The following is a 23085-nucleotide window of genomic DNA, read 5'->3' as shown; positions in this document are numbered from 1 at the left end:
TTTTTTTTTTTTTAATTTTCATTTTGTAAATCAATCAATAATAACAAATTCTAATTTTTATAATATATTTTAAACAGATTAAATAAATGAGTCCAACAGCAACATCAAATCTCTATGGGATTAGAGATCAAATAAAATTTTACAACAATATTTATAACACAATTCAAGATTCAATATCCTCAAACTACACCGATCATGATGAAAGAATTTATCAAGATGTTTCAAAAATCATTAACTTTATTGAAGAAGTTTCAAGCTCATTCGAAAAACAGCCAATAAAGGATGCTATTTTACTATTGGGTAACACTGGTGCCGGTAAAAGTACATTATTAAACTATTTAATGTTTGACGATAGTAACTTTATAATCGATACAAATTCTTTTGATGGAGATAATATTATTCTAAGTGACAAGTCTTTGGGTGTCGAGATCGGGGCTGGTACTGGTTCAACAACTTTAGTTCCAAATTTAAAAAAAACAAATTTTGGTAACTTTTTAGATTTGGCAGGTGACAATGATTCAGGTGGTATATTGGCAGATATTTTAAACTCTTTTATCAAATCAAATCTTGGTATTGAAAGGGTCAAAGTATTATTTGTTTCACAACATTCAGCACTAAGTTCTGCTGGGGGTTATGCTGGAGCTTTCAAAGGTTGTTTAAATAATAATTCAAAAATTTTAAATGACATCAAACTCTACGAAAAAAGTATTGGCCTAGTTATTACAAAAGCCCAAAGAAGAAAAAATGAAGCAGAGTTTATTAAAAATCAAATTGGAGCTATTGTTCAAGAATCATCAACAGGTCCATCCAAAGATATATTTACTTTTGCTTTAAAAGGAAATAAAATTTCAATATTTGCAAAGCCATCAGTAGAGGATGATAGCTACTCTCCACCAATGTACAATCAAAACCAAAAACAAAACATAATTCAAATGATTGAATCATTGGAGTACACTTCAATACCAAGTAATTTTTTCAAACTAACATCAGATGCAGCAATAAAAGAATTTATTGAAGCAATGGTCAATGTTGTTCTATTAAAAGCTACCAACACCATCTATTCAATGATCTCCAATTCAATTCCTCTAAAAATAAAATCGGTTGAAATGGAGTCTTTTGAAAAGTTTTTAAATGACTTGGTAAAAGGAAATAAAACAGATTTATGCAACTTTTTAAAAACTTTAAGATTTAATAATTTTATTATTAAAGATCCAAAGAATATTGATGATCTAAAAACTGTTTGTAACCATTTGGAATTTCTATCACAATTTAAAGAAGGTGTATCAATGGATCAAGATTGGTGCCATATTTCTGGTATAAGAGATATTTTTCTAGATCTTAATAAGGAAGTTTTAAAAACACTGCATATCAATGGAAATAACTTTTCGAAATGCAGCACAAGTAAAGAAATTCAAATCTCTTGTCAAACTAAAGAGGTACAAAATCAATTTGATGAACTTTATAATCTTTTTAAATCTTCAAAGGATTTGGATTTATTAAAAGATAAAAAAGATTCCAAATATTATAAAGAAGTGCCAAAAAAAGTTTTTTCAAAAATGGTAGAAAAAATTGATAAGCAACAGAGAACTGTTAAAAAAATAGTAATGGAAAAAGTAGATAAAGAAATAGAAACTATTACAACAGAGAAAAAAACCATAACAAACCGAGTTCCTAAAGTTATTTTAGAAAAGAGTAAAATTACAAAGATGGTCGAAAGTGAAGAGCAATATGTAGAATATGAAGAAGAAGAAGTCAAAACAATAGAAGAAGCACCAGTAAGAACATTATTTACAGGCATTTTAACTTTAGGTATAAGCACATTAGCCGCCGGGATGCTCCATGATGAAAAAATAACCAAAAAAAAAGTTCCAGTAGCCAGAACAAGAAAAATTATGAAACCTATTGACATAGAAGTAAATGAACCAATTGAGTATATTGCTTTAGAAAAAGTAGAAATAGACGTACCAACAGTAAAAAAAGAAAAAAAAACAATTGAATTACCCAAAGAAATAGAAGAGATTGTTGATGTCGAAGTAAAAACACTTGTACCAGAATACATTGACACAATTGAAATGGTATTTGATAATTCGTTATTTTCTAAAGATAAAGAAGATATTGAAAATAAAATTGGATCATTAAGAGATTCAATTACTCATTCACTAAATAGCTATTGCAAAGTTTCAAATTCATATGGAAATATTAAATTGGTTATAAAAGATGATATTGAAAACAACTATCAAGACCTAATTAACTTTTGGAAAGATACAGAGTATTCACTTTACTTTTTACAAAACCCAAATAACAAATTATAAAGTAATCTGTTGTTAGAAATAAACAAAAAAACAAAAAAACAAAAAAACAAAAAAACAAAAAAACAAAAAAACAAAAAAACAAATAAATAAATAAAAAAAAAAAATAAAAAAATAACTGGTAAATAAATTAATAAATAAAGAATAGGTTTTTAAATAAAATATTTTTTTTTTTTGATCATTAAACTTCACAAAAATATTCAAGCAAATGTATTTTTTTTATTAATAGTATGAAAAAAAAAAAAAATTATATGAAATCTTACTAAGATTTAAAATTTTAAAAAGGAAACTTCGAAAAAACAAATTTTAATTTTATTTTAAATTTTATTTAATTTATTTTATTTTAATTTATATTTATTTAAAAAAAAATTTTAATTTATTTTTTTATTTTATAATTATTTTTAATTTTTTATAAAAACTAAAGGGGTTTCCTTTTTTTTTTTTTTTTTTTTTTTTTTTTTTTTTTTTAACTCATTTATTTATACTTTAAAGTATACATTAAATATATAATTATAAATTTTTTTTTTTAAATTAATTTTATTCAAAATTAGAAAATGTTTACTCACTTTAAAGTTAATATAAACAAAACCCAAAACAATCCATTAGGAGATATTTTAAACAATATTAGTAATAAAGAACAACACCAACCCCCCCCATAATTTACATTTACCAAAACCCACAACCAAATAAAAACTATAACAAAAAAAATTTTAATTTAAATAATGGGGGTTGAAAAAAGCAATATTGATAGTCATCTAATAACCTTACAACCACTTTCAAATTTAAATGATACTTTATCTCCTGGATTTATATCACAACCAATCATTAGCAATGATATTCTAAACCATAGCAACAATACTAATAATTTTAATTATCAAGAAGATCAGCTAACACCTCAATCTAATGTTTTAAATTCCCCACCACTACACCCATTTTATATAAACAATACACTCGATATTAATAATTCTGAAAAATTAAAAAATAAACCTAATAGCTTTTCTATACCGCAACAAATAGATAGTATAATAGATTTAAATAAAATAGAAAGCAATATTAATAATGTCGAAATGTTAGATGATATTGAAATTATAGAAGATAAGGCATCTTCAGGTTTAAAAACTAAAAACAAAAAGGAATGTTCATTATCACCCCCAATATTAAAATCAAAAACTAGCTTAGTTCCAAATTTAAGCAATAACTCATTTTTTAATGAAATTGATAATCTAAACCATTTAGAACTCAATCCCAATGAATATATTTTACATCAAAATATAGATCACCAATCCTATAAACAAAAAAGCCCAATAACAGTTCCAACATTACAAAAAGACTCACCACCAAACAAAAAAAGAAAATATAATTCTAAACAAAACACCGACACTATAATAAAAGATAGTAACGAAATTAAAGAATTTTGCAATGAAAAAATTGAAGAAAATAGCAATAATTATTTATCCAACAACATTCTTGCAGAACAAAAAAAAAGAGAAGAGCTATTAACAATGTATTATAAATATAAAGAAGAAAGAAAAAACTCGAAAAAACAAGAAAAAGAAAAGCAAGATAAAATTAACGAGCCAATCCGAAAAGATTTAATCGAAAGATTTGTCGAAAAGAAACTAGATTTCAATGATATATCAACTGATGAACTATTGATAATGGCCCCAAAGGTATTTGGTCGGGTTAGTAAATATAATTTATTTGAATATTTATTTGGAACAAAGGAAAGAGGAAGTTTAAAAGTTTCGGATTTGGTTAGATACAGGAGTAGACTAGACCATATAATAGACGAAGCAAAAGGCGAATTAGACTATTATAGATGCCCATATTGCCAAGATATTATTCAAACCCAAAAATCTTTGTCACAACCTCATCAAAATAGATTCAGTAATAAAAGTTGTCTAAAGTACCATTTGTTAAGAATTCATAAAGAAAATGTTAAAGAAATCAAATTTGAAAAAAATGAAAATAATTATGAAAGATCTAGAAATCCAAATTATAGAAAGTGTAAACATACAGGATGCTCAGTTTGGATCACCTCAAAACACATGTGCGACCACATTGTTATAGACCACCATATCGAATACCCTGAAGAATCGAATCAGTGCCAAAAATGTCAAGAACTAAAAAAAAAATTAAAAAAGGAATTTATAAACGCATGCAATAATTTTTACCAAACAAATAAAAAAAAAACTATCAACAGTGATATAGAACTCCAATCATTAGAAAATGAAGTTAAAGTTGAAAAAAGTAAAAAAATTAAAAAAAACAATCCAAAAAAACATAAAGATAAAAAGAGTGTAGATAAAAAACAAAAAAGCAAATAAAAATACAATAATATGTATTAATTATAACAACAAAAGTTTAAAAATTTTCTTTTTTGTATATTTCTATTTTTATATGTATCCTCACACACTGACACACACTTTGTAACAAATAAAAATCACACACCACACAGTCATTGTTATTGGAAACAATTAATTTATTTTTATTTTAAAAAAAATAGAGCCATTATTGAACCCCTAACTATGCATTTATGGGTTAAGAACTGAAGCAGGATTTTCGATTAAACTTGTAACAGCTAAAATTATATAGTTGTATATATTTAAAAAATATTGGGGGGTGTGTTAATATAATTACTATATTAAAAATATATAATGATATTATTATGAATCCTACCATATTGCAATCCAGATTTTAAACCAGATGCAGCGCCAATTCCAAGTCCAGTTAAAAGACCTGTGACTAAACCAACTGCGCCACCAAGTAAACTCATAATAACAAATGAATTTTGATTGTTTCCCATTTGAATTGCACCACTTCCACTACCAACATGACCTTTAATATTTGATTTAACGTCACAATTTAATGAAGTAATACATTTAACTATTGTCATTTTTCTAAATAATAATTTTTTATTAATAAATAAGTAATAATAAAACAAAGTTGATCTATAATATGAAAATAAAAGAATTAAAATTTGTGGTTTAAATATTTTTTTATTTTTTATTTAATTTAATTTTTTATTTAATAAATAATTTTTTTTTTATTATCTCTATTTAAAAAAGTTTTAGAATTTTCTTTTTTTTAACAATAATAGAAATTAATATGAAAAATATATTTTTTTTCTTTAAAGAATACCAAAAGCAAAACCTTTAGCTATACCTGCAAGTGCACCTTCAATTGCATAATCTAATCCACCAATGACTGCACCAGCAACAATTCCAGTAGTTTCACCAATTACTGTGGCAATACCTCTATTAACATCTATTAAAAAAAAAGAAAAAAAAAGTGTGAAAATTAGATCTTTACCTTATTTTGAATATTTCATAAATTAATAATTACCACCAATTTTTCCAGCACTAGCATTTGATCCTTGAAGTCTACCATTTAAACCTGAGGAATTATAGATAAATTGATTCTTTACGGATTTAGTTGGGTTTGATAATGAAACGATTGAACCTATATTTAGATTTTATTTTTGTGTGTTTTAAAATTTTGAAATATAAAAAATAAAATAAAATTTTAATTAAAATAAAATAACAATAAATTTTTTTTATATTACTATTTATTTACCTAAAATTGTCATTTTTAATATGATTTTTATATAATTTAATAGTTTAAAATATTTAATATTTGATATTTATTTGTTTTATATTATAAAATTAAAAAAAAAAAAATTTCTTTTATAATTTTTTTTTTATATGAAATGTTTTAAAATGATTTATTCTAATAGTTCATGTAAAAGTATTATTTTATGAGATACTTGTTTAAAAAAGGTTCAACCAATAAAAGCTAATTTAATATGCTTTATTACCTTTAAAAATATGATTTTTTTTTTTTTCATCTTTTTCGTTGTAATTTTTTAATATCTAACATTAATTAATTTAATAAAATTCTTTTTATATACGAATGTTAAATTAATATAAATATATAATCATATTGCTATGACATTCAAGTAAAAGAAGTCAAAAAAAAAGTATTAAAATATATTTTTTTTTTTTTTAGAGATTTTCTAAAAAAAAAATTTTTATATAAAAATATATTAATTATCATAATTCGAAACACCACACTCCCCAAAAAAGAAATGATTCAAATATAAAATTTAAAACTAAATCAAAAAAAATAAAATATCAATTTTTTTAACCTTTAAAAGCAATTATAATATTTAATAAAATTTGTTTTATTTATTATTTAATTTTTAATATTAATAATGATAGTTGATTACATTGAGATTAATTTTTTTTTTTTTTTTTAATATTTATCAAACATTCCCAAGAAATCTAAATTTCTACCAATTACTGGACCTGCCTGATTTCCATATACACCGCCATTGATAGCACCGTAGACAACACCACCAACTGTACCAAGAAGAAAACCAAGTAAACCAAAGATTGGACCAGCAGTAGCATTTTTGGACATTGAGTTTGAGCCGCTAGCACTATTGATATTACCGTTAACATTTGATTTTAAGCTGCAATTTAATGATGAGATATTTTTAATAATTGTCATTTTTTAAAGCAATTGAATATGAGTACAATAAAAATAAATTATAGTTTAATTTTAAATAAATAATATTAAATAAATGAAATGAAATGAATGAATGAAATAATTAATTTTTAAAATCATTTAAATACTTTTTTTTTTTTTTTTTTAATTTTTTTTTAAAAAATACATTTCACTTGAAAATGATCACTGACATTTATTTTCATACCTTTAAATTTTCGACATCATATGATGAATCTTCCTACTTACTAATACCATTTTTTTATTAGTACTATTTTGGAAAAAAAGGTGCTATTAAAAAAAAAATAAAAAAAAAATCATATATTAAAAAAATTAAAATTATTTAAATAATTAAAAAGTTATGAAAAATAAAAATATATAAATATTTTATTTAAAAAAAAATTTTAGAAGATGAATTTATCAATAAATTAAGCAATTTGAGAAAAATATTTTCTTGGTAGAAAATGGAATTTTTTAAAAAAAAAACAAATTTTTTAAATTTTTTTTTTTTTTTTTTTAAATTTTTTCAATTTTTTCAAATTTTTTTTTTTTTTCTTTTTATTAAATTTTTTGTTCACACACATAAACAAGTTCATAATCGTTGTTTTTGGGTATTTTTTGTAAATTATTTTTTTTATTTAAACTATTTTTTTTTTTTTTTTTTACTATTAAAATCTTTTTTTGTTGTAAATATATAAACAAAAAATAAATAAAAAGATTATATAATCAAAAGAAAAAAAAAAAAAAAAAAAAAATAAAGGTATATTTTTTAATTACATTTTAATTATAATTGCAAAAAAAAAAAAAAAAAAAAAAAAATACCTTTTTACATTCTTTTTTTTTAAAATTATAATAAAATATGGCATCAATTGCTCTTAAAAGAGGGGACCCACAATCTGAAAAGGTAATTATTATTTTTTTAAAACAATATAGATTGAATATTTTAAAAATAAATATTAATATTTTTTTTTTAATTTTACAAAATTTTTTTTTTTTTTTATTCAAATATAAAATAATATCAAATTTCAAAAAAAAATTTTTACAAAAATTTAAAATTTTATCTAGATCAAATATATCAAAGGAACATTTTTTGTAATTAGACCAGATGAAACATCCAAAGATTTGTTTTGGATCGCATATGCCTTAGAGGATGTACCTGTTAAAAATAAAGAAGTTTATGTTAGATGGTTGACTGTATCAGACGATGAAACCGAATATAAAGTTTCACCAGAATCTTCCAACTCAAAAATCCCAATCGAATCAATTATTATTTCAACTACCTTAAAGGCCAATGCTAAAACTCCAACTATCTATAGAATTTCAAAAACCGAATTAAAAAGAGTAATATCAGTTGTCGAGGAAGAAAATGAAAGTTCGGAATCTGAAGAAGAGGATGAGTCCGAAGAGGGTGAGTCTGAAGAAGAATCTGAAAAAGAAGACAACAATGATAAAAAACCAACTGCTGCTGAAAAGAAGAAGGCTGAAGCTGCTTTAAAGAAACAAAAAGAAAAGGAAGCCAAGGAAAAACAAAAAGAGAAAGAAAAACAAAAAAAATTAAAGGAGAAAGAAAAGAAATTGAAAGAAAAGAAAAAGAAAGATGTCACCAAAAAGAAGAAGGAAGATGACAAGCAAAAAGATAAAAAGAAGAACAAAAAGAAGCATGAATCTGAAAGTGAATCTGAAAGTGAGAGTGAATCAGAAGATGAATCATCAGAGAGTGAAAAAGAAACCAAGAAATCATCAAAGAAATCATCATCCTCATCAAAGAAACAAAATAAAAAGAAATCATCAAAGAAACAACAAGAGTCATCATCAGAAAGTGAAAGTGAATCTTCCTCATCGTCATCATCAGAAAGTGAAAAAGAGAAAAAGAAAACTAAAAAGAAACAACCATCAAAGTCAAAGAAGTCAAAGAAATTGGAATCAGAAAGTGAAAGTGAATCAGAGGAATCATCATCAGAATCTGAAAATGAAAAAGAAAAGAAGAAATCAAAGAAATCAGCCGCTATCGAAAGACAAACAATTAAACCATTGGTTGAAAAAAAGAAATCATCTGGCAAGAGAAAGAAGGACGAACAAGATGACCATGAAGAAGAGAGCGACGATGAAGAAAAGACCACAAAGAAATCCAAAGTTAAAGGTGGTGAGTCTAAAAAAGTTGCCAAAGAAAAACCAGTTAAAGTCGCAAAACCAACCAAGGCCACACTTAGAGCACAAACTAAAAAAGGTAACCCAAATCCTAATATTCCCGAAGTTGAAAATGATCCAGACCTTGAAGATGCTAAAAACAGAACTCAACCATCCGATTTTTGTTGTGCAGTTTGTACCACTAGAGAGGCCACTAGGGCTGTTTTAGTTAATAATATACCATTATTAAAAGAAATAATTAAAGAGGGCCGTTATCACTCATTATTATGTCCATGGTCAGTTTCAGTTGGATATTCACCATTCGATTATTCAATTCTCACCAATAACATCGAAGCAATGAAGTTAATTTATGAAGATCTTAAAAATGCTAAAAGAGTTAGACTACCAGTTTCATCTTTCCATAGAGCCTCAACTGGTTCATATTCTCGTTTTACTTATGGTCATGCTGTTAGGGCTCTTAATCAATCAAGAGGTGGCAAAGAAGGTGACGAAGCTTTTATTCATGATAGTAGTGCTTATGAAACTTATTCTGTAAGTAACAGGGTATAAATATAAACTATTAAATAAATATATTAACTTTTTTTTTTTTTATATTTTAGTTATCATTAGATCATCATAGCGATTCAATTTTAAATGTGGCATTGGGTAATAATTGTGTAAAATTATCAACTATTGAGGAATTAGAAAAATTAGATAATAATGACTTTTACAGATATAACGAATTGAATGCAACATTTATAGCCGCTAGATCTGGTAATCTCGAACTTACAAACTATTTAGTTACCAAATTCAATAAGAGAGGTGGCTTTGGTTTTAATGATATCCATAACAAAGTACTTGATCCAGAAGGTGGTGATCTCCCACCATTTAAATCAGTTTCAGCCACAAAGAAAACCAACCAGGGTAGTGTAACACCAGTCCATTTTGCTGCTATTAATTCAAAAGGTAAATTCTTGAAAGAGCTTGTTGATTCTTCCCAAGATTTTAACAAACCAGATGGTAACCTTTTCAAACCAATTCATTATGCTGCTGCTTGTTCACTCCCAGTCAACATTAACTTTTTAGTTAGCAAAGGTGTCGAATTAAATGATTTAAATAATCAAGGTTTTACACCATTAATGATCGCCGCTAAATTGGGCAGAGTTCAAAATATCAAGGCCTTGGTTAAAGCTGGTAAAGATAGATCAATCAAAGACTACGTTAAAACCAAGAATAAAAAGAACCAAGATGCCCTTCATTTTGCTGCACAAGAAGGTCAATGTGGTTCAATTCGTGCTCTCCTTGAATCCGGTGCTGATGTTGATGTTCCTGAAAAAGGTACTAGATATACCGCTTTAATGAAAGCTGCTGCCAATGGAAAATATGATGCTGTTAAAGTTTTGGTCGAGGAAGGTAAAGCTGACGTAGAAAAAAAAGAAAAATTCAAAAGAACCGCTTTAGTATTGGCTGCTACTAATGGTCATTTCAAAATTGTTTCTTTCTTGCTTCACTATAATGCTCAACCAAAAGTTATCGATTCCTCAAAGAATACTACTCTTCACTTTACTACTGCCTATGGTTGGAAATCAATAACCAGTTATTTAGTTTCTGATTTCAAATTGGATGTTAATGAATTTAACGATTGGAAATCCACTCCATTATCAATTTCTATTAGAAAAAATCATTTCCAAATTACCAAATATTTGTTAGATAACAATGCCGATGCAAATACTTGTGATGAAAATGGTACTAGTATTTTATTACAATCATTAAGTTCAACAATCAGTCCATCATTTATCAACAATCTCGTCTACCTTGTTAATCAAGGTAAGGCCGATATTAATCATTGCAATAAAGACCAAAATGGTGCTCTCCATATTATTTGCTTCTCTGATATAGAGTGTTCAATTAAAAAGAAGCCTGAAGAAACTGAACAGGAATTCCAAGCTGCTGTTCTTGAAGAGAAATTAAAAATCTTTAACGAAGTCGCCAACTTTTTAGTCGAAAAAGGTATTAACATCAATTTAAAAAATAAGGAAGGTAATACTCCACTCATGTTGGCTTTTGAAAAACAAAATATTCCAGCCATTATTTTCTTTTTAGAAAAAGGTGCCTCATTAATTGGTACTTACAGTTCCAGTGGTTCAAATATTCTTCACAATATTATCAATTTACAAAATTCTTTACACTTTGTCCGTATTACAGAATTGGTATTAAAATCAAAAGATCTTCCCGCTCTGGTTAATAATTTCAATAAACAATTCCTCACCCCAATTATGGCTTTTATTAAAAACTTTAAATCAAATATTTCCAACACTGCAAATATTACTTTCACAATTAATTTCCTTCGTAAATTAATTGCTAAAGCCAAACCAGATCTTACTCTTCCAGAAACTAAATTTATTGAAACTCAAGATGCTGATGAATCAATGAGAACAAGTGATGATGAAGACAACAACAAAGATGAAGATGAAGAGGAAGACTACGAAGACTATTCAGATGAAGACAGTTCAGATGATAATAGCGATCAAGATGATATTTATAACGAGCCAGTTGTTATTGATAAAGATACTCCAGTTCTTAAAAGAACAGCTTTACATTTTTCAGTTTTAGTTGGTTCTTTAGAGATTGTTAATGTCCTCTTCGAGTTTAATACCAAAGACATTGACCCTGTTACAGTCAATAATGAAACACCACTTCATATGGCTATCGAAAACAATCATTTCCAAATTGCCACACTCCTAATTCACAAAGGTTGTAATTTAAAGATTGCCAACTTATTTGACCGTACCCCATTACATTTAGCCTGTGCCAAAATGAATTTCCCACTCATTAAAAAGTTAACAATTAAAAACTCTCCAGTCAATAAACAAGATTATAAAGGCTTAACACCATTAATGATTGCTTGCCAAAATAAACACAATATTTCTGATGATGCTCTCGAAGGCGAAGATAATCCAATCTCTATTCTTCTTCAAAATGGTGCAGACCCAAAGATTGTCGATCATAAAAAGAGAAGTGCTCTTCACTACAGTATTAATGCAAGTGGTGCCGATACTAATAGTTCATTCGAAATTGAAGATCTTTTAATCAAACATAATGCCCCATTAAATGATCAAGATTATCTTGGCCGTACTCCACTTCATTATGCCTTTGTCAAAATTGGTAGTAGAGAAATTGAAAATGGTAATAGCTATGATCCAGTTCAAGTTGTTAGTTCGTTGGCTTCCTTTGAAACCATCAACATCGATTTACCAGATAAGTTTGGCAGAACTCCTTTGTTTTATGCTTGTCAACATGGTAGTACCGTTTCCTCTTTATTGCTAATTCAAAGAAAAGCAAATATCAATAGAGTTGATGAAGATGGTAATTCACCATTAGCATTCTCATTATTATTTAAGCATCCAGATTGTGCCATTAGTCTTATCCAAAAAGGTGCAGATGTTAAGTCAAACATTCACAAATACAGAATCAAAATTGAAAAGAAAGAGCTTCCAGTTAATTTAAATAAACCAGATGCAACTATTAAACCAACCAAAGCCGAGTATACAATTGAAAAAATTGATAAACAAACTGTTGGTTTATTCTATCACGTTATTTCTAATAATTGGCAAGGTGTTGCTTATATTATGTTAGATAATGGTTTGGATCTCTTTAGTTCACTCCGTGATGCTTTCAAGGCCAATAAATATCAACTAGCTCTTACTCTTTTATCTAAATGTCGTAATCCAGAGGAATTAAAAGTTACCAATGCCGAAAAACAAAATCTTTTCCACTTTATTGGAATGTATCCAAGTTCAGTTTCAAACTGGGCTGACCGTATTCAAACTAAACTCTTAGGTAATGGTGTCTCTCCAAACACCAAAGATAATTTAGATAGAACTCCTCTTCATTATGCTGCTATTTCAAAGAATGCACCATTTATTCAATTTTTATTCGATCAAAAATTGGATATCAATCAAAGAGATAAAGATGGTCATACTGCTTTTTCATTATCATTACTTGATATTAAAGAGCCAAAAGAGAATACCAATTTTGATAATTACCAATTACCAAAAGATTTTATCACACTCTTACACAAAAAACCAAATTTAAATTTAAGATTCAAATATGAAGACAATCAAATAACCCCATTAATTTATGCTATAATCATCAATCACGCATTTTTAGTTAAAACTCTTTTGAATAATTCAGCCGATGTTAACTGTGCCGATGGTTTAGGCCAACCACCAATCTTTTATGCTGTTAAGGCCAATAATATCAAAATTGTCGAAACCCTTCTCACCAAGAAACCAAATCTTAACATCAAAGATTCTGATAAGAAATCTGTTATTCACTGTGTCGTTTCACCAACCGAATATGGCTCATTTGAAAATGTTACTCTCTTAACTCTTTTACATAATAAAGGTGCCGAGATTGATACCCAAGATATTGCTGGAAAAACTCCAAACTATTATGCTTCACAACAAGAATCTGGAAAAATGAGAGAGGCTCTTGAAAAGATGGGTGCTAAAAAGATTCCTGCAAACAACCTTCCAGCAAGAGAAATCTCCACCATTTTCGATTGGAACCAAAATTCTGTCAACTATGAAGAAGATTATGTCAAGTACATCGAATCAAAGAAAGAGCTTATGGAAGCCAACAAAAAAGAATTAAAGCCAGTTGTTGATACACTCTCTAGAATGGAATCAAACAGCGAGGTTTATGTTGATCAAGAAAGTGGTCTTATTTATGATGTACTTTTAACCAAGGTTGATGCTGGTTATGGTATGTATGGTGAAAATAATTTCTATAAATTACAAATTATTTATAACCCAAATCTTGACCGTTACTTTATCTTTAATCGTTGGGGAAGAATTGGTGATTCTGGTCAATATCAAAAAACTCCATATTCCAAAGAAGAAGCTATTAACGAGTTCTGCAAACTTTTCAAACAAAAAACTGGTAACATATTCTCTCAAGCCACAATGACCAATTTCCAAAGAGTCGATGGCAAATATCATTTATTAAATATTGATAGAACTGATAGATCAAAGAAAGAGGTTCTCCATCCATTTGATCTCTCTAAATATCCACCTTCAAAACTTCCAAAAGAAATCTTTGATGTTATGTCGCAATTCTGTAATGTTGAAGCAATCTCTAATCAATTAAAATCCCTTAAAATTGATACCGATATTATGCCATTAGGTCGTCTCTCAAAAGATGCCATTAATAACGCTGTTGCTATTTTAGGTAAACTAAACGAAACTATCGAAACCCTCAAGGCAATCAGGGCCAAAAAAGATTCTGTTAATGACGATAATGATGACGATCAAAAAGAAGGCAAGAATGATGATACCCTCCCACCAATCAACGAAGTTCTCGAAAGTCAATTAGAATTAAGCAACAAATTCTTTGAATTAATTCCCCATTCTGATTTCAGAACCGAAAAAATGCAAGTTTTAAGACATCAACATGAAATCGCTACCAAAATTAAACTTTTACAAAATCTTGACGAAATGGAAACTGTTAGTAAAATTTTAATTGCTGCCCATCAAAATTCTTCAATGCACCCATATGATTATTGTTTCAAAGCTGTTAATGTCTGCATGGAAAAATTAAATGAAAATACACCAGAATTCGAAATTATTAAGAAATATACTTTAAATACTGGTTGTCACCAAAAGATTCACAATGTCTACAAAATCCAAAGAAAAGGAGAACCTGAAAAATTCCAACAACATAAATCTCTTAAAAATCATTATCTTTTATGGCACGGTAGTTTAACAACAAATTATCTTTCAATCCTTTCTCAAGGTCTAAAGATCGCACCACCAGAAGCCCCAGCCACTGGTTATATGTTCGGTAAAGGTGTATATTTCGCTGATATGTTCCAAAAATCAATCAATTATTGTAAATCATGGCAAACACCAAACACTAGCAATCGTAATTTCCTCTTACTCTCAGAAGTCGCTCTTGGTACTATGGCCGAATTCAAGAGTGCTCATTACATGGAATCTCCACAAACGGGTACAAATAGCACAAAAGGTGTTGGAAAAAATGGTCCAAACTTTGATAATAGTATCATTTTAAATAATGGTGTTTGCATTCCACTCTCTAAACCAGAACAAGTTAAAGATACCACAGGCTACTTTTTAGAAATGAACGAATACATTGTTTACAACACATCACAAATCAGAATGAGATATTTAGTCGAAGTTTCTCAATAAATAAAAAATAATAAATAAAATATTTTAAAAATAAAATTGTTTTATTAATGTTTTTTTATTAAACTCCAAATAAATACAAATTTCAAAATAAAAATAAAAACAAAAAAAAAAAAAGAAATAGTATTTTAATTCGATATTTTTATTTTTTTATAGAGAATTATATTTATATAAACCAAAAATTATTTTATTAATTGTTTTGGTATTTTCTCGATTCTTTTTTTCTATTTTTTAAAAAATATATATAATTTACAAACAAGTTATTGAAAGGATTTAATTTACTTTTTTCGGTACTGAATAATTGAAATTATTATTACTATTATTTATTATTGAGTTATTTATTTTGTTATTACTATTATTGTTATAATTATTATTATTGTTAGTTTAATGATTAAGTATAATTTATTAAATAAATAATTTTTTTTTTTTTTTTTGGTTCCATTTTAAGCATATACGCCAGTATCTATCACTTGGGGAAGAACAGGGGCGAAAGAAGATAAACCTTGTTCACTCATTTCTTTTAAGTGGGCAATGATTTGTTTAAAGGTTGGACGTTTATCTGGATTTGTATCCCAACATTGGGTTAATAATTCTTTCCATTTTGGTGGGGTGGTTAATGGGATAGGTGGACGGTAGGATTCATAAGCAGCCAAATGAGCCATTTTCATTGGTTTCATATCTTGTTGTGGTTCATCAGAAGTAAGGAGTTCCCAAAGTATCATACCATATGAATAAACATCACTTTTTTCGCTATTACTTTCACCTTTGAAAACTTCAGGTGCCATATAAGGTATACAGCCAACTGATGAGGTCATTGATTGACCCTGTTCCATCTTTAATCTGCTAAGACCAAAATCTGAAATTTTGGATTTGAAGTCATTGATTGAGTAACCTCTTGATGGGTTATTTGGGTCGATGCTGTGGTCTAATAAAATATTTCTTGAAGATAAATCACGGTGTAAAATTGCTGGGGTCCAACCATGTAAATAACACATACCCTTGGCGATATCTGAAGCAATCTTGAGACGAAGATGAGGATTGTCTTCTAAAATAGTGAAATGATCTGTTAAAAATTGTCTTAGACTGCCACCTCCCATCCATTCAGTTACTATACAATGATGTTCTTCAGCACCAGCTGTACAAGCACCCAAAAACTGTACAACATTTGGATGTCTTAGTTTGCTTAAAATTGAAACTTCATTTTGGAACATTACTAACGAAGATTTGGTTTTAAATTGATCACGATAAATAATCTTAATGGCTACATCAGTTTCTCTCCAATAACCTTTTTTAACTTCACCAAAGAAACCTTTACCAATTGTTGGACCAAATTCTAATTCATTGAAATCAATTTCGTATTCAAATCTTGGTGGCGGAGTGGAAATTTGTTGTTGAGATAATGACTGTGATTGTTGGAATTGTTGTTGGCCAACACTACTTGATGATGTGATTTGTTGTTGTTGTTGGGGTTGAGGTAATGATGACGTTGATAATGAATTATTTGTATTAGCATTTGCTATTGGTTTGAAATTTATTAGGATATTATTTGGATTATTATTTACATTGACATTATTATTTGAGTTTTGGGTATAGAATTTTGATGTTGGAAGAATATCTTGTGGTTGAAGGAATGTATGATGAATTTGAGGTATATTACCACCTGAATTGCCAATAATTGGAGGAAGTGAGAAATTATTATTACTATTACTATTATTGTTATTATTATTATTGCTCTTGCTATTTGAAACACTATTCTTTTGTTGGGGTGGATGAGTTATACTTGGTGAAAATGTATTATATGGATTATTTGTTGTGATAATATCTTTTTCTGGACCTTTTTGTTGTAAATATCTTATTTGTTGTTGATTTAAAGTTTTTGAGGATGTCTTTTCGTCTGGTTGTTGTATAAATTCTGAATCATCTGAACCCATAGAATCTGCTAGTGTTCGGTCTTGATCAACAAAGAATTTATTTTTCTTTTCAATTCCGCCAATTGTGCTTCTACGATTTCTATCTTCTATTTCTTTGGCTGAATAAGATTTCATTGGGCGTGTTATTTTTCCAGAATGAGAGATATCTGAAATGGTTTCTTCTTCACTTTCGTTGCTACTATCCCTCCACTTAAGAGATTTCTTATTATCATCCATTAACGAACCTTCTGAACCTTGATATGATTCTGGACTCTTAATATTCCAAATTTCTCTCATTTTCTTGAGACGGTCGAGGATATCATCTCTATGACCAAATGGTTCGATTTTCAATTCATTCTTGAGATCTCTATTATTAATATTAATTAAATGACGACCTGAAATATTATTATCATGGAAATTCTTTTTGTATTGTTTATAATTGATTGCTTCAAGCCAAATGCCAACATCATTTGGTGGCCAATTTTTAAATCCATTATTTTGACGGTCTGGTCCTAAATTCTTTGTCCAAATAGATGGGGAAACACCTGGTAAATCTTCAAAGTTGAATTTAAAATGGGTATGGAAAGTGGCGATACAAATTCCACCCACAATACCTCTGAATGAAACTGATGGATAAAGGGGTTCTGATGGGACATTCCAAAATGCTACACCTATATATCGACCATTCTTTGTAAAAAATATTTCTTTAGTACTGGTGTTAATACCGCAACCAATAACACAATCTCCATCACCAAAAAATGTTGGTCCATATGGTTCACCTTCTTCTGAGCCTCCAAACTTTTCACCCTCGCTTGAATAACCATATGATTTTGGTTCTCTACCAATATGTTTATTAAATGGATATGTTGAATGTGACAAACCAACAGTAATAGAACCTTTCTTGTCATGACCTTCAAGATAAACTTCGAAATAACAAATAGTGGTTGGTGAGTTGGGTGAAAATGGACGATCTGCCATTGCAACTGAAGTCTTTTTCCTCATCATTGTTAATGTGATATTATCATCTTTCATTTTAATTGATTTACCACAACGTCTCCATGCAGAGGGTGGTTGGCCGTCATCTTGGAACTGAACAAATTGTAAATCATCGCTGCTACTTAAATTCTTTCTTGGTGAAACTTGTGGTGATGAATTTGGTGAAATTGAAGGGAATGTCATTGATAAGCCTGTAAGATTATTTGAGCTTGATGGGACAACAGGTAATGATACACAATGTCTATTTAATAACTGGTTATTAAGTTGAGTATTTGTAATATTTCCACTACCTCCATTGTTAGAACTTTCATTTCCACCTCCATTAAACCATAATGAAGAGAAATGACTGGGTGGTGGTGGAATAGAAGTTGATGATGACATTGGTGAATTTGAAGTTGGGCCGCTACTTAAAGAAGAGAAAGATGAAAGCGAATTATAAGAACCACCTCCTCCAATTGAATGTGGTGGCGAAGTTCTTTTACTGACTGTTGTCATTGCTGATGAATCTAAATTAAATATTGAGTCATTGTTACTAGATTTAATATTTGAAGATGATGTTGTGGTGGTTGTTGTAGTAGTGGATGTAATGTTGGGTTGTTGTTGTTTTGGTAACATAAAACTTGGTTGCGGGAAATTTTTTATCATTAATGCAATTTGTGTAAATTTAAATGGTGGACTAAAAACTCCTATTATAGAGGTTCCAGGTTCACTTAAAGCAACAGATGGATATAGGGTGTAATAAACATTTGAAAAGGCCGAACCAATATACATGCCATTCTTTGTGAAAAAGATTTCTTTGTACTTAAAGTTCATACCACAACCAATGACATCACCTTTTTTATAGCTTTCTCCATATGGTTCTCCTTCATTAACACCTGGTTCTTCTTTACATTTAAACTTTCTGCCATCATCGCTATGGTAGCCATAAGAACTCTTTATCCAGCCAATATGAAGATTATTTGGATATTCTTGTTGAGCAAGACCAATTGAAATTTGACCACGTTCTAAGTTATCAATTATAACCTCAAAATAACAAAATCCATTACTGTCATTTAATGGTTGGGTGGCACGAATACCTCCTATTGTATCTTTGGGCGAGTCATGTGGCAAAAATGCCTTACGATCCATTACTACAACATTTTTACCGATTTTATCCTTCTTTGTATTCCATTTAACAAGTTCAAATTCTTCTTTTGGGATTAAATCTTCGGAATTTGATGATGCAACTGGAACATTGTTAACCTGTTGTTTACTTAGTTTATCGGATGCACCACGATATGAAAATGGTGGTACACAATTAATCACTACTGCTTCCCCTGGTGATTGTAAACCCACAGTTGGATACATATTACTTGAAAGTGAAACTTTTTGGAATGCCGACCCTAAATATACACCATTCTTGGTGAAAAATATAGTTTTTGCTGATGAGTCATAACCACAACCAATAACATCTCCTGCTGTGAATGTTGGCCCATAAACTTTACCCTCTCCTGTGCCTCCATATATTTTACCATCACCCATATAACCATATGACGATCTAAAATAACCTGGATAGATATCAATTGGATGATCATTATTAGTTAAACCAAAACATATTTTTCTGATAATAAAAAAAATTAATTATTAATATGCGATATTTTTTTTTTTTTAGTTATATTTATATTTACTCTCCATTTCCATTAGTTATAAATAATTCACAATATGAAAATGATGTTGAAAATGCAACAGTTGCTTTTGCGATCTAAAAGTTTAATTTAAAAATATTAATATTTTGATTATACTATTATTATTTTAATTACTATTACTTACCCCCTTTAAACCATTTGGTAATCTATATGAACATCTGCATTTATCCTCTATATTTAGAACTTGCGAATTTGATTTTCGTAGGTCCCATTTCGATTCAACAGGTTTCTTTTTGAAAAATTTGGACATGATTGACCAAGATGAGGAATCAGATTCTTTTTTATGACTACTATTTGTTACAGGTGGTGGTGGTGGTGGAATTTGAGTTGATATACTTGGTGATCCTAAAGGTGATGGGCTTGGTGATGAATTTGTTGGTGGTGAAGATACAGATGGTGATCTGGGTTTTGGTGAATAAGACGAGGTTTGGTTTTGTTGTTGCTGTATTTGTTGTTGTATTTGTTTATATGAGGGCGATAAAGTTGGTGGTGAATCTTCAGATTTTGATGGCGAAGAAACTGAAATATTTAATGGTGGTGATGATGATGAAGTCGAAGTTGATAAATTTAAATCTGTGCTTATATTACTAATATTACTATTTGATGAAGTGTTTATAACTCTATTATTAACTAAAAATGGTGCAGAGGGAACTGGTGCACTTGCTGGTCTAACGCCTCTCGATGAAGGTGATTTTGGTAAAACGATAACTGGTAGTGGACTTGGTATGTTGCTGTTACTATTATTATTATTATTTATTTCTTTAATTGTATCTTTACTTGAATTTAAATTTTGATTTATTATATTCCCACTTGTATTTATATTGTTAGGTGAAGTTGGTGTTGTTAATGGAGATAATGGGGTTGCTATTACTTGTGAATCTACAGATGAAGTGGAGGTTTGTGGTGGAGGGGTTAATGAGTCTGTTGATTGTCTCAAGTTAAAGTTGGTTGGAACTGAACCTGAGCTGCTATTATTACTACTCTTTAAATTTGGTGAAATATTTGATATACTATTGCTACTATTATTTATATTTGATACAGTTATATTTGAATGTTGTTGCTGTTGTATATATTGTTGTAAATTTGGTGGTGGTTGGATTGGTGGTGGTAAAGGTTGTCTAAATAAAGATGAAGAGGATGAATTTGATGTCTTGATACTTGGTTGGTATCTACTTGTAAAACTATTATACTCTAAAAATGATAATGGATCACTATCAAAAATATTTGAAGTTATATTTGAATTACTATTGCTATTATTATGTGTTACTGGTGTTGGTGTGAGTACTTCATCAAAGAATGAGTGATCTGAAGAAGCTCCAAGATTTTTTGATGGTGGGGATGATAAATTTATTAATGTGTTTTGTGAACCAGTATTAATATTTCTTGAGTAATGATATTGAGGTTGTTGCTGAGTGTGTGGGATTTGGGTCGGTGGTTGTGGTGGTGGTTGTTGTGGTGGTTGTGATGGTTGTCTTATTTGATTATTTGAATTTGATAATAAGCTATCGGCACTATAATTTGATTTATTTATTCTATTTGCTCCAGAAGATTTATTTATTGTATTTGATGAAGTCGATGTAGCTAAAGATCCTGATGCATTAATACTATTATTGCTACTACCAATGCTATTTGATATACCGTTTGATGAATTTACACTATTCCCTATTGGATTACTATTATTTAATCCACTAATACTACCACTATTATTTATTGAATTACCACTATTTCCAAAACCTGAAGGAATTGAACTGTTAGTTGGTGATATATTCCCAATATTACTATTATTTATTGCTGCGCCGTTTCCAGGATTTTGTGTATTATTACTGCCAATATTATTATTATTTATTGTGTTATTATTACTATTATTGTTTGTTGTGGATCCTTCACCCCCAGGAGTACTTGAATTTGATCTAGAATGCTGACGAACGTGTCGTCGAATATATGGCGAGGTCGGTGATGGAGGAGGAGGAATTATTAATGAATTATTTTGTTGAGAATCCAGCCCTAACTCTTTAAATACTATAGACAATTGTTTAAAAACTATAGTATTATTTTATTTCTATATTTTTGTTTATTATTATTATTATTATTATTGTATTGCAATGTTTTAAAATTATTAAAAAATTTTATTATTATTGTATGATTTATTATTATTTTATATGTATTTTAAAAAAAATATTATTTATGATACTATTACTACTATTGTTATTTTTGTCCTATTAATTTTAACTATATTCTAATTATTATTTTTATTAATATATTTTTATTTTATTATTATTTTTTTTAAAACTATTCTTTTTTTCTTCTATATTACTATATAAATAATAAACTTATTTATTATTTTATTATTATTATTAAATAATTTTCCTAACCTTAAGATTTACGTTTTGAAAATAAAATAAATAAAGGGTTAAGGGGGGGAAAATAATAAAAAAAAAAAAAAATAATAAAAAAAAAAAAAATAAAAAAATAAAATTTAAAAAAAAAAAAAAAAATTTTAAAAAATTTTTTTTAATTTTTATTTATTATTTTTTTTTTGAAAAATAATTATGTTGGGGAATTATTTATATATAAAGTTTGAATGATAAATTATTATTTATATAATTATATAAATAAATATGTTATAATATTAAAAATTAATTTTAATAAAACAAAAAAAAAAAAAATTAAAATTATTTATTTATTATTGAGTGTGAGTTTTTTTTATGTGTTGATTTTTTTGTTTTTTGTTTTTTTATTATAATTTAAATCTGATTATTACAGTGTACTATGCACATTATATATAGTTTTTTTTTTTAAAAAAAACTTACAAAAATTATTTGATTAAATTAATAACACATAATTGATTGTACAATCTTAAAAATAAAAATAAAAATAAAAAATAAAAATAAAAATAAAAATAAAAATAAAAATAAAAATAAAAATAAAAAATAAAAATAAAAAATAAAAATAAAAAATAAAACTTTGTGCTATATCAAAAACAAAACTATAATACTATATATATTTATAGTTATTTTTTATATTATTAAAAAATAATATTTAAAACTAAAAAATAAAAAACAAATTCTTTTCCAAGATATCAAAACTATTCTATTGTTTTTATTTTTATTATAATAATATTGAATAAAAAAAAATATATTTGTGAGAACGAGGTTATGAGAGTATTTTAATGTACTGCTCTAGTGTGAGTTAGTGGTGAGTGTGTTAATATATTGTGTTGTATGTGGATGAATTTTGATGTTATGTTTATTGTTTCTTTTTTTTTTTTTTTAAAGAAATGTATTTTGTATAAAATGTATACTTTATATAGTACTATATAAAGTTATATGCGATATATATATATATA

General features: G+C 27.7%; 8 protein-coding genes across 8 annotated transcripts; 4 read left to right on the top strand and 4 right to left on the bottom strand.

The window, feature by feature from the left end:
- Positions 1–86: 86 nt before the first annotated feature.
- DICPUDRAFT_29471 (uncharacterized protein) lies at positions 87–587 on the top strand (the record flags this gene model as incomplete). Its single annotated transcript, XM_003285491.1, has 1 exon — positions 87–587. A coding segment is annotated over one exon (501 nt), but the record flags the coding sequence as incomplete, so codon positions are not given.
- Positions 588–3902: 3315 nt separating this feature from the next.
- DICPUDRAFT_91520 (uncharacterized protein) lies at positions 3903–4667 on the top strand. Its single transcript, XM_003285490.1, has one exon. It carries the CDS (start codon positions 3968–3970, stop codon positions 4634–4636), a length of 669 nt encoding a protein of 222 aa, XP_003285538.1. The 5' UTR covers positions 3903–3967; the 3' UTR covers positions 4637–4667.
- Positions 4668–4843: 176 nt separating this feature from the next.
- DICPUDRAFT_149411 (uncharacterized protein) lies at positions 4844–5205 on the bottom strand (the record flags this gene model as incomplete). Its single annotated transcript, XM_003285469.1, has 2 exons — positions 4844–4890; positions 4989–5205. 2 exons carry the CDS (start codon positions 5203–5205, stop codon positions 4844–4846), a joined length of 264 nt encoding a protein of 87 aa, XP_003285517.1.
- A 234-nt stretch (positions 5206–5439) lies between these two features.
- On the bottom strand, positions 5440–5898 carry DICPUDRAFT_149410 (uncharacterized protein; the record flags this gene model as incomplete). The annotated part of the gene is made up of 3 exons (XM_003285468.1): positions 5440–5576; positions 5655–5771; positions 5886–5898. 3 exons carry the CDS (start codon positions 5896–5898, stop codon positions 5440–5442), a joined length of 267 nt encoding a protein of 88 aa, XP_003285516.1.
- A 665-nt stretch (positions 5899–6563) lies between these two features.
- DICPUDRAFT_149409 (uncharacterized protein) lies at positions 6564–6821 on the bottom strand (the record flags this gene model as incomplete). The annotated part of the gene is made up of 1 exon (XM_003285467.1): positions 6564–6821. The coding sequence occupies one exon, from the start codon at positions 6819–6821 to the stop codon at positions 6564–6566; it is 258 nt and encodes an 85-aa protein (XP_003285515.1).
- A 5018-nt stretch (positions 6822–11839) lies between these two features.
- Positions 11840–13261, top strand: DICPUDRAFT_29461 (uncharacterized protein; the record flags this gene model as incomplete). Its single annotated transcript, XM_003285489.1, has 2 exons — positions 11840–12308; positions 13059–13261. Coding segments are annotated over 2 exons (672 nt in total), but the record flags the coding sequence as incomplete, so codon positions are not given.
- Positions 13262–13711: 450 nt separating this feature from the next.
- On the top strand, positions 13712–15151 carry DICPUDRAFT_29490 (uncharacterized protein; the record flags this gene model as incomplete). The annotated part of the gene is made up of 2 exons (XM_003285488.1): positions 13712–14174; positions 14265–15151. The coding sequence occupies 2 exons, from the start codon at positions 13712–13714 to the stop codon at positions 15149–15151; spliced, it is 1350 nt and encodes a 449-aa protein (XP_003285536.1).
- Positions 15152–15582: 431 nt separating this feature from the next.
- On the bottom strand, positions 15583–19989 carry DICPUDRAFT_53617 (uncharacterized protein; the record flags this gene model as incomplete). The annotated part of the gene is made up of 3 exons (XM_003285466.1): positions 15583–19654; positions 19722–19795; positions 19864–19989. The coding sequence occupies 3 exons, from the start codon at positions 19987–19989 to the stop codon at positions 15592–15594; spliced, it is 4263 nt and encodes a 1420-aa protein (XP_003285514.1). The 3' UTR covers positions 15583–15591.
- Between the last annotated feature and the right edge of the window lie 3096 nt (positions 19990–23085).

The sequence above is a fragment of the Dictyostelium purpureum genome (assembly GCF_000190715.1).
Source record: "Dictyostelium purpureum unplaced genomic scaffold DICPUscaffold_47, whole genome shotgun sequence".
Classification (NCBI taxonomy): domain Eukaryota; phylum Evosea; class Eumycetozoa; order Dictyosteliales; family Dictyosteliaceae; genus Dictyostelium; species Dictyostelium purpureum.
Note: the sequence above shows the minus strand (reverse complement) of the source record. Positions and strands in the feature narration are given on the sequence as shown.

Coding starts and splice junctions, on each gene's coding strand:
- DICPUDRAFT_91520 (XM_003285490.1), top strand. CDS start 3,968: ATGGCCCCAAAGGTATTTGGTCGGGTTAGTAAATATAATTTATTTGAA.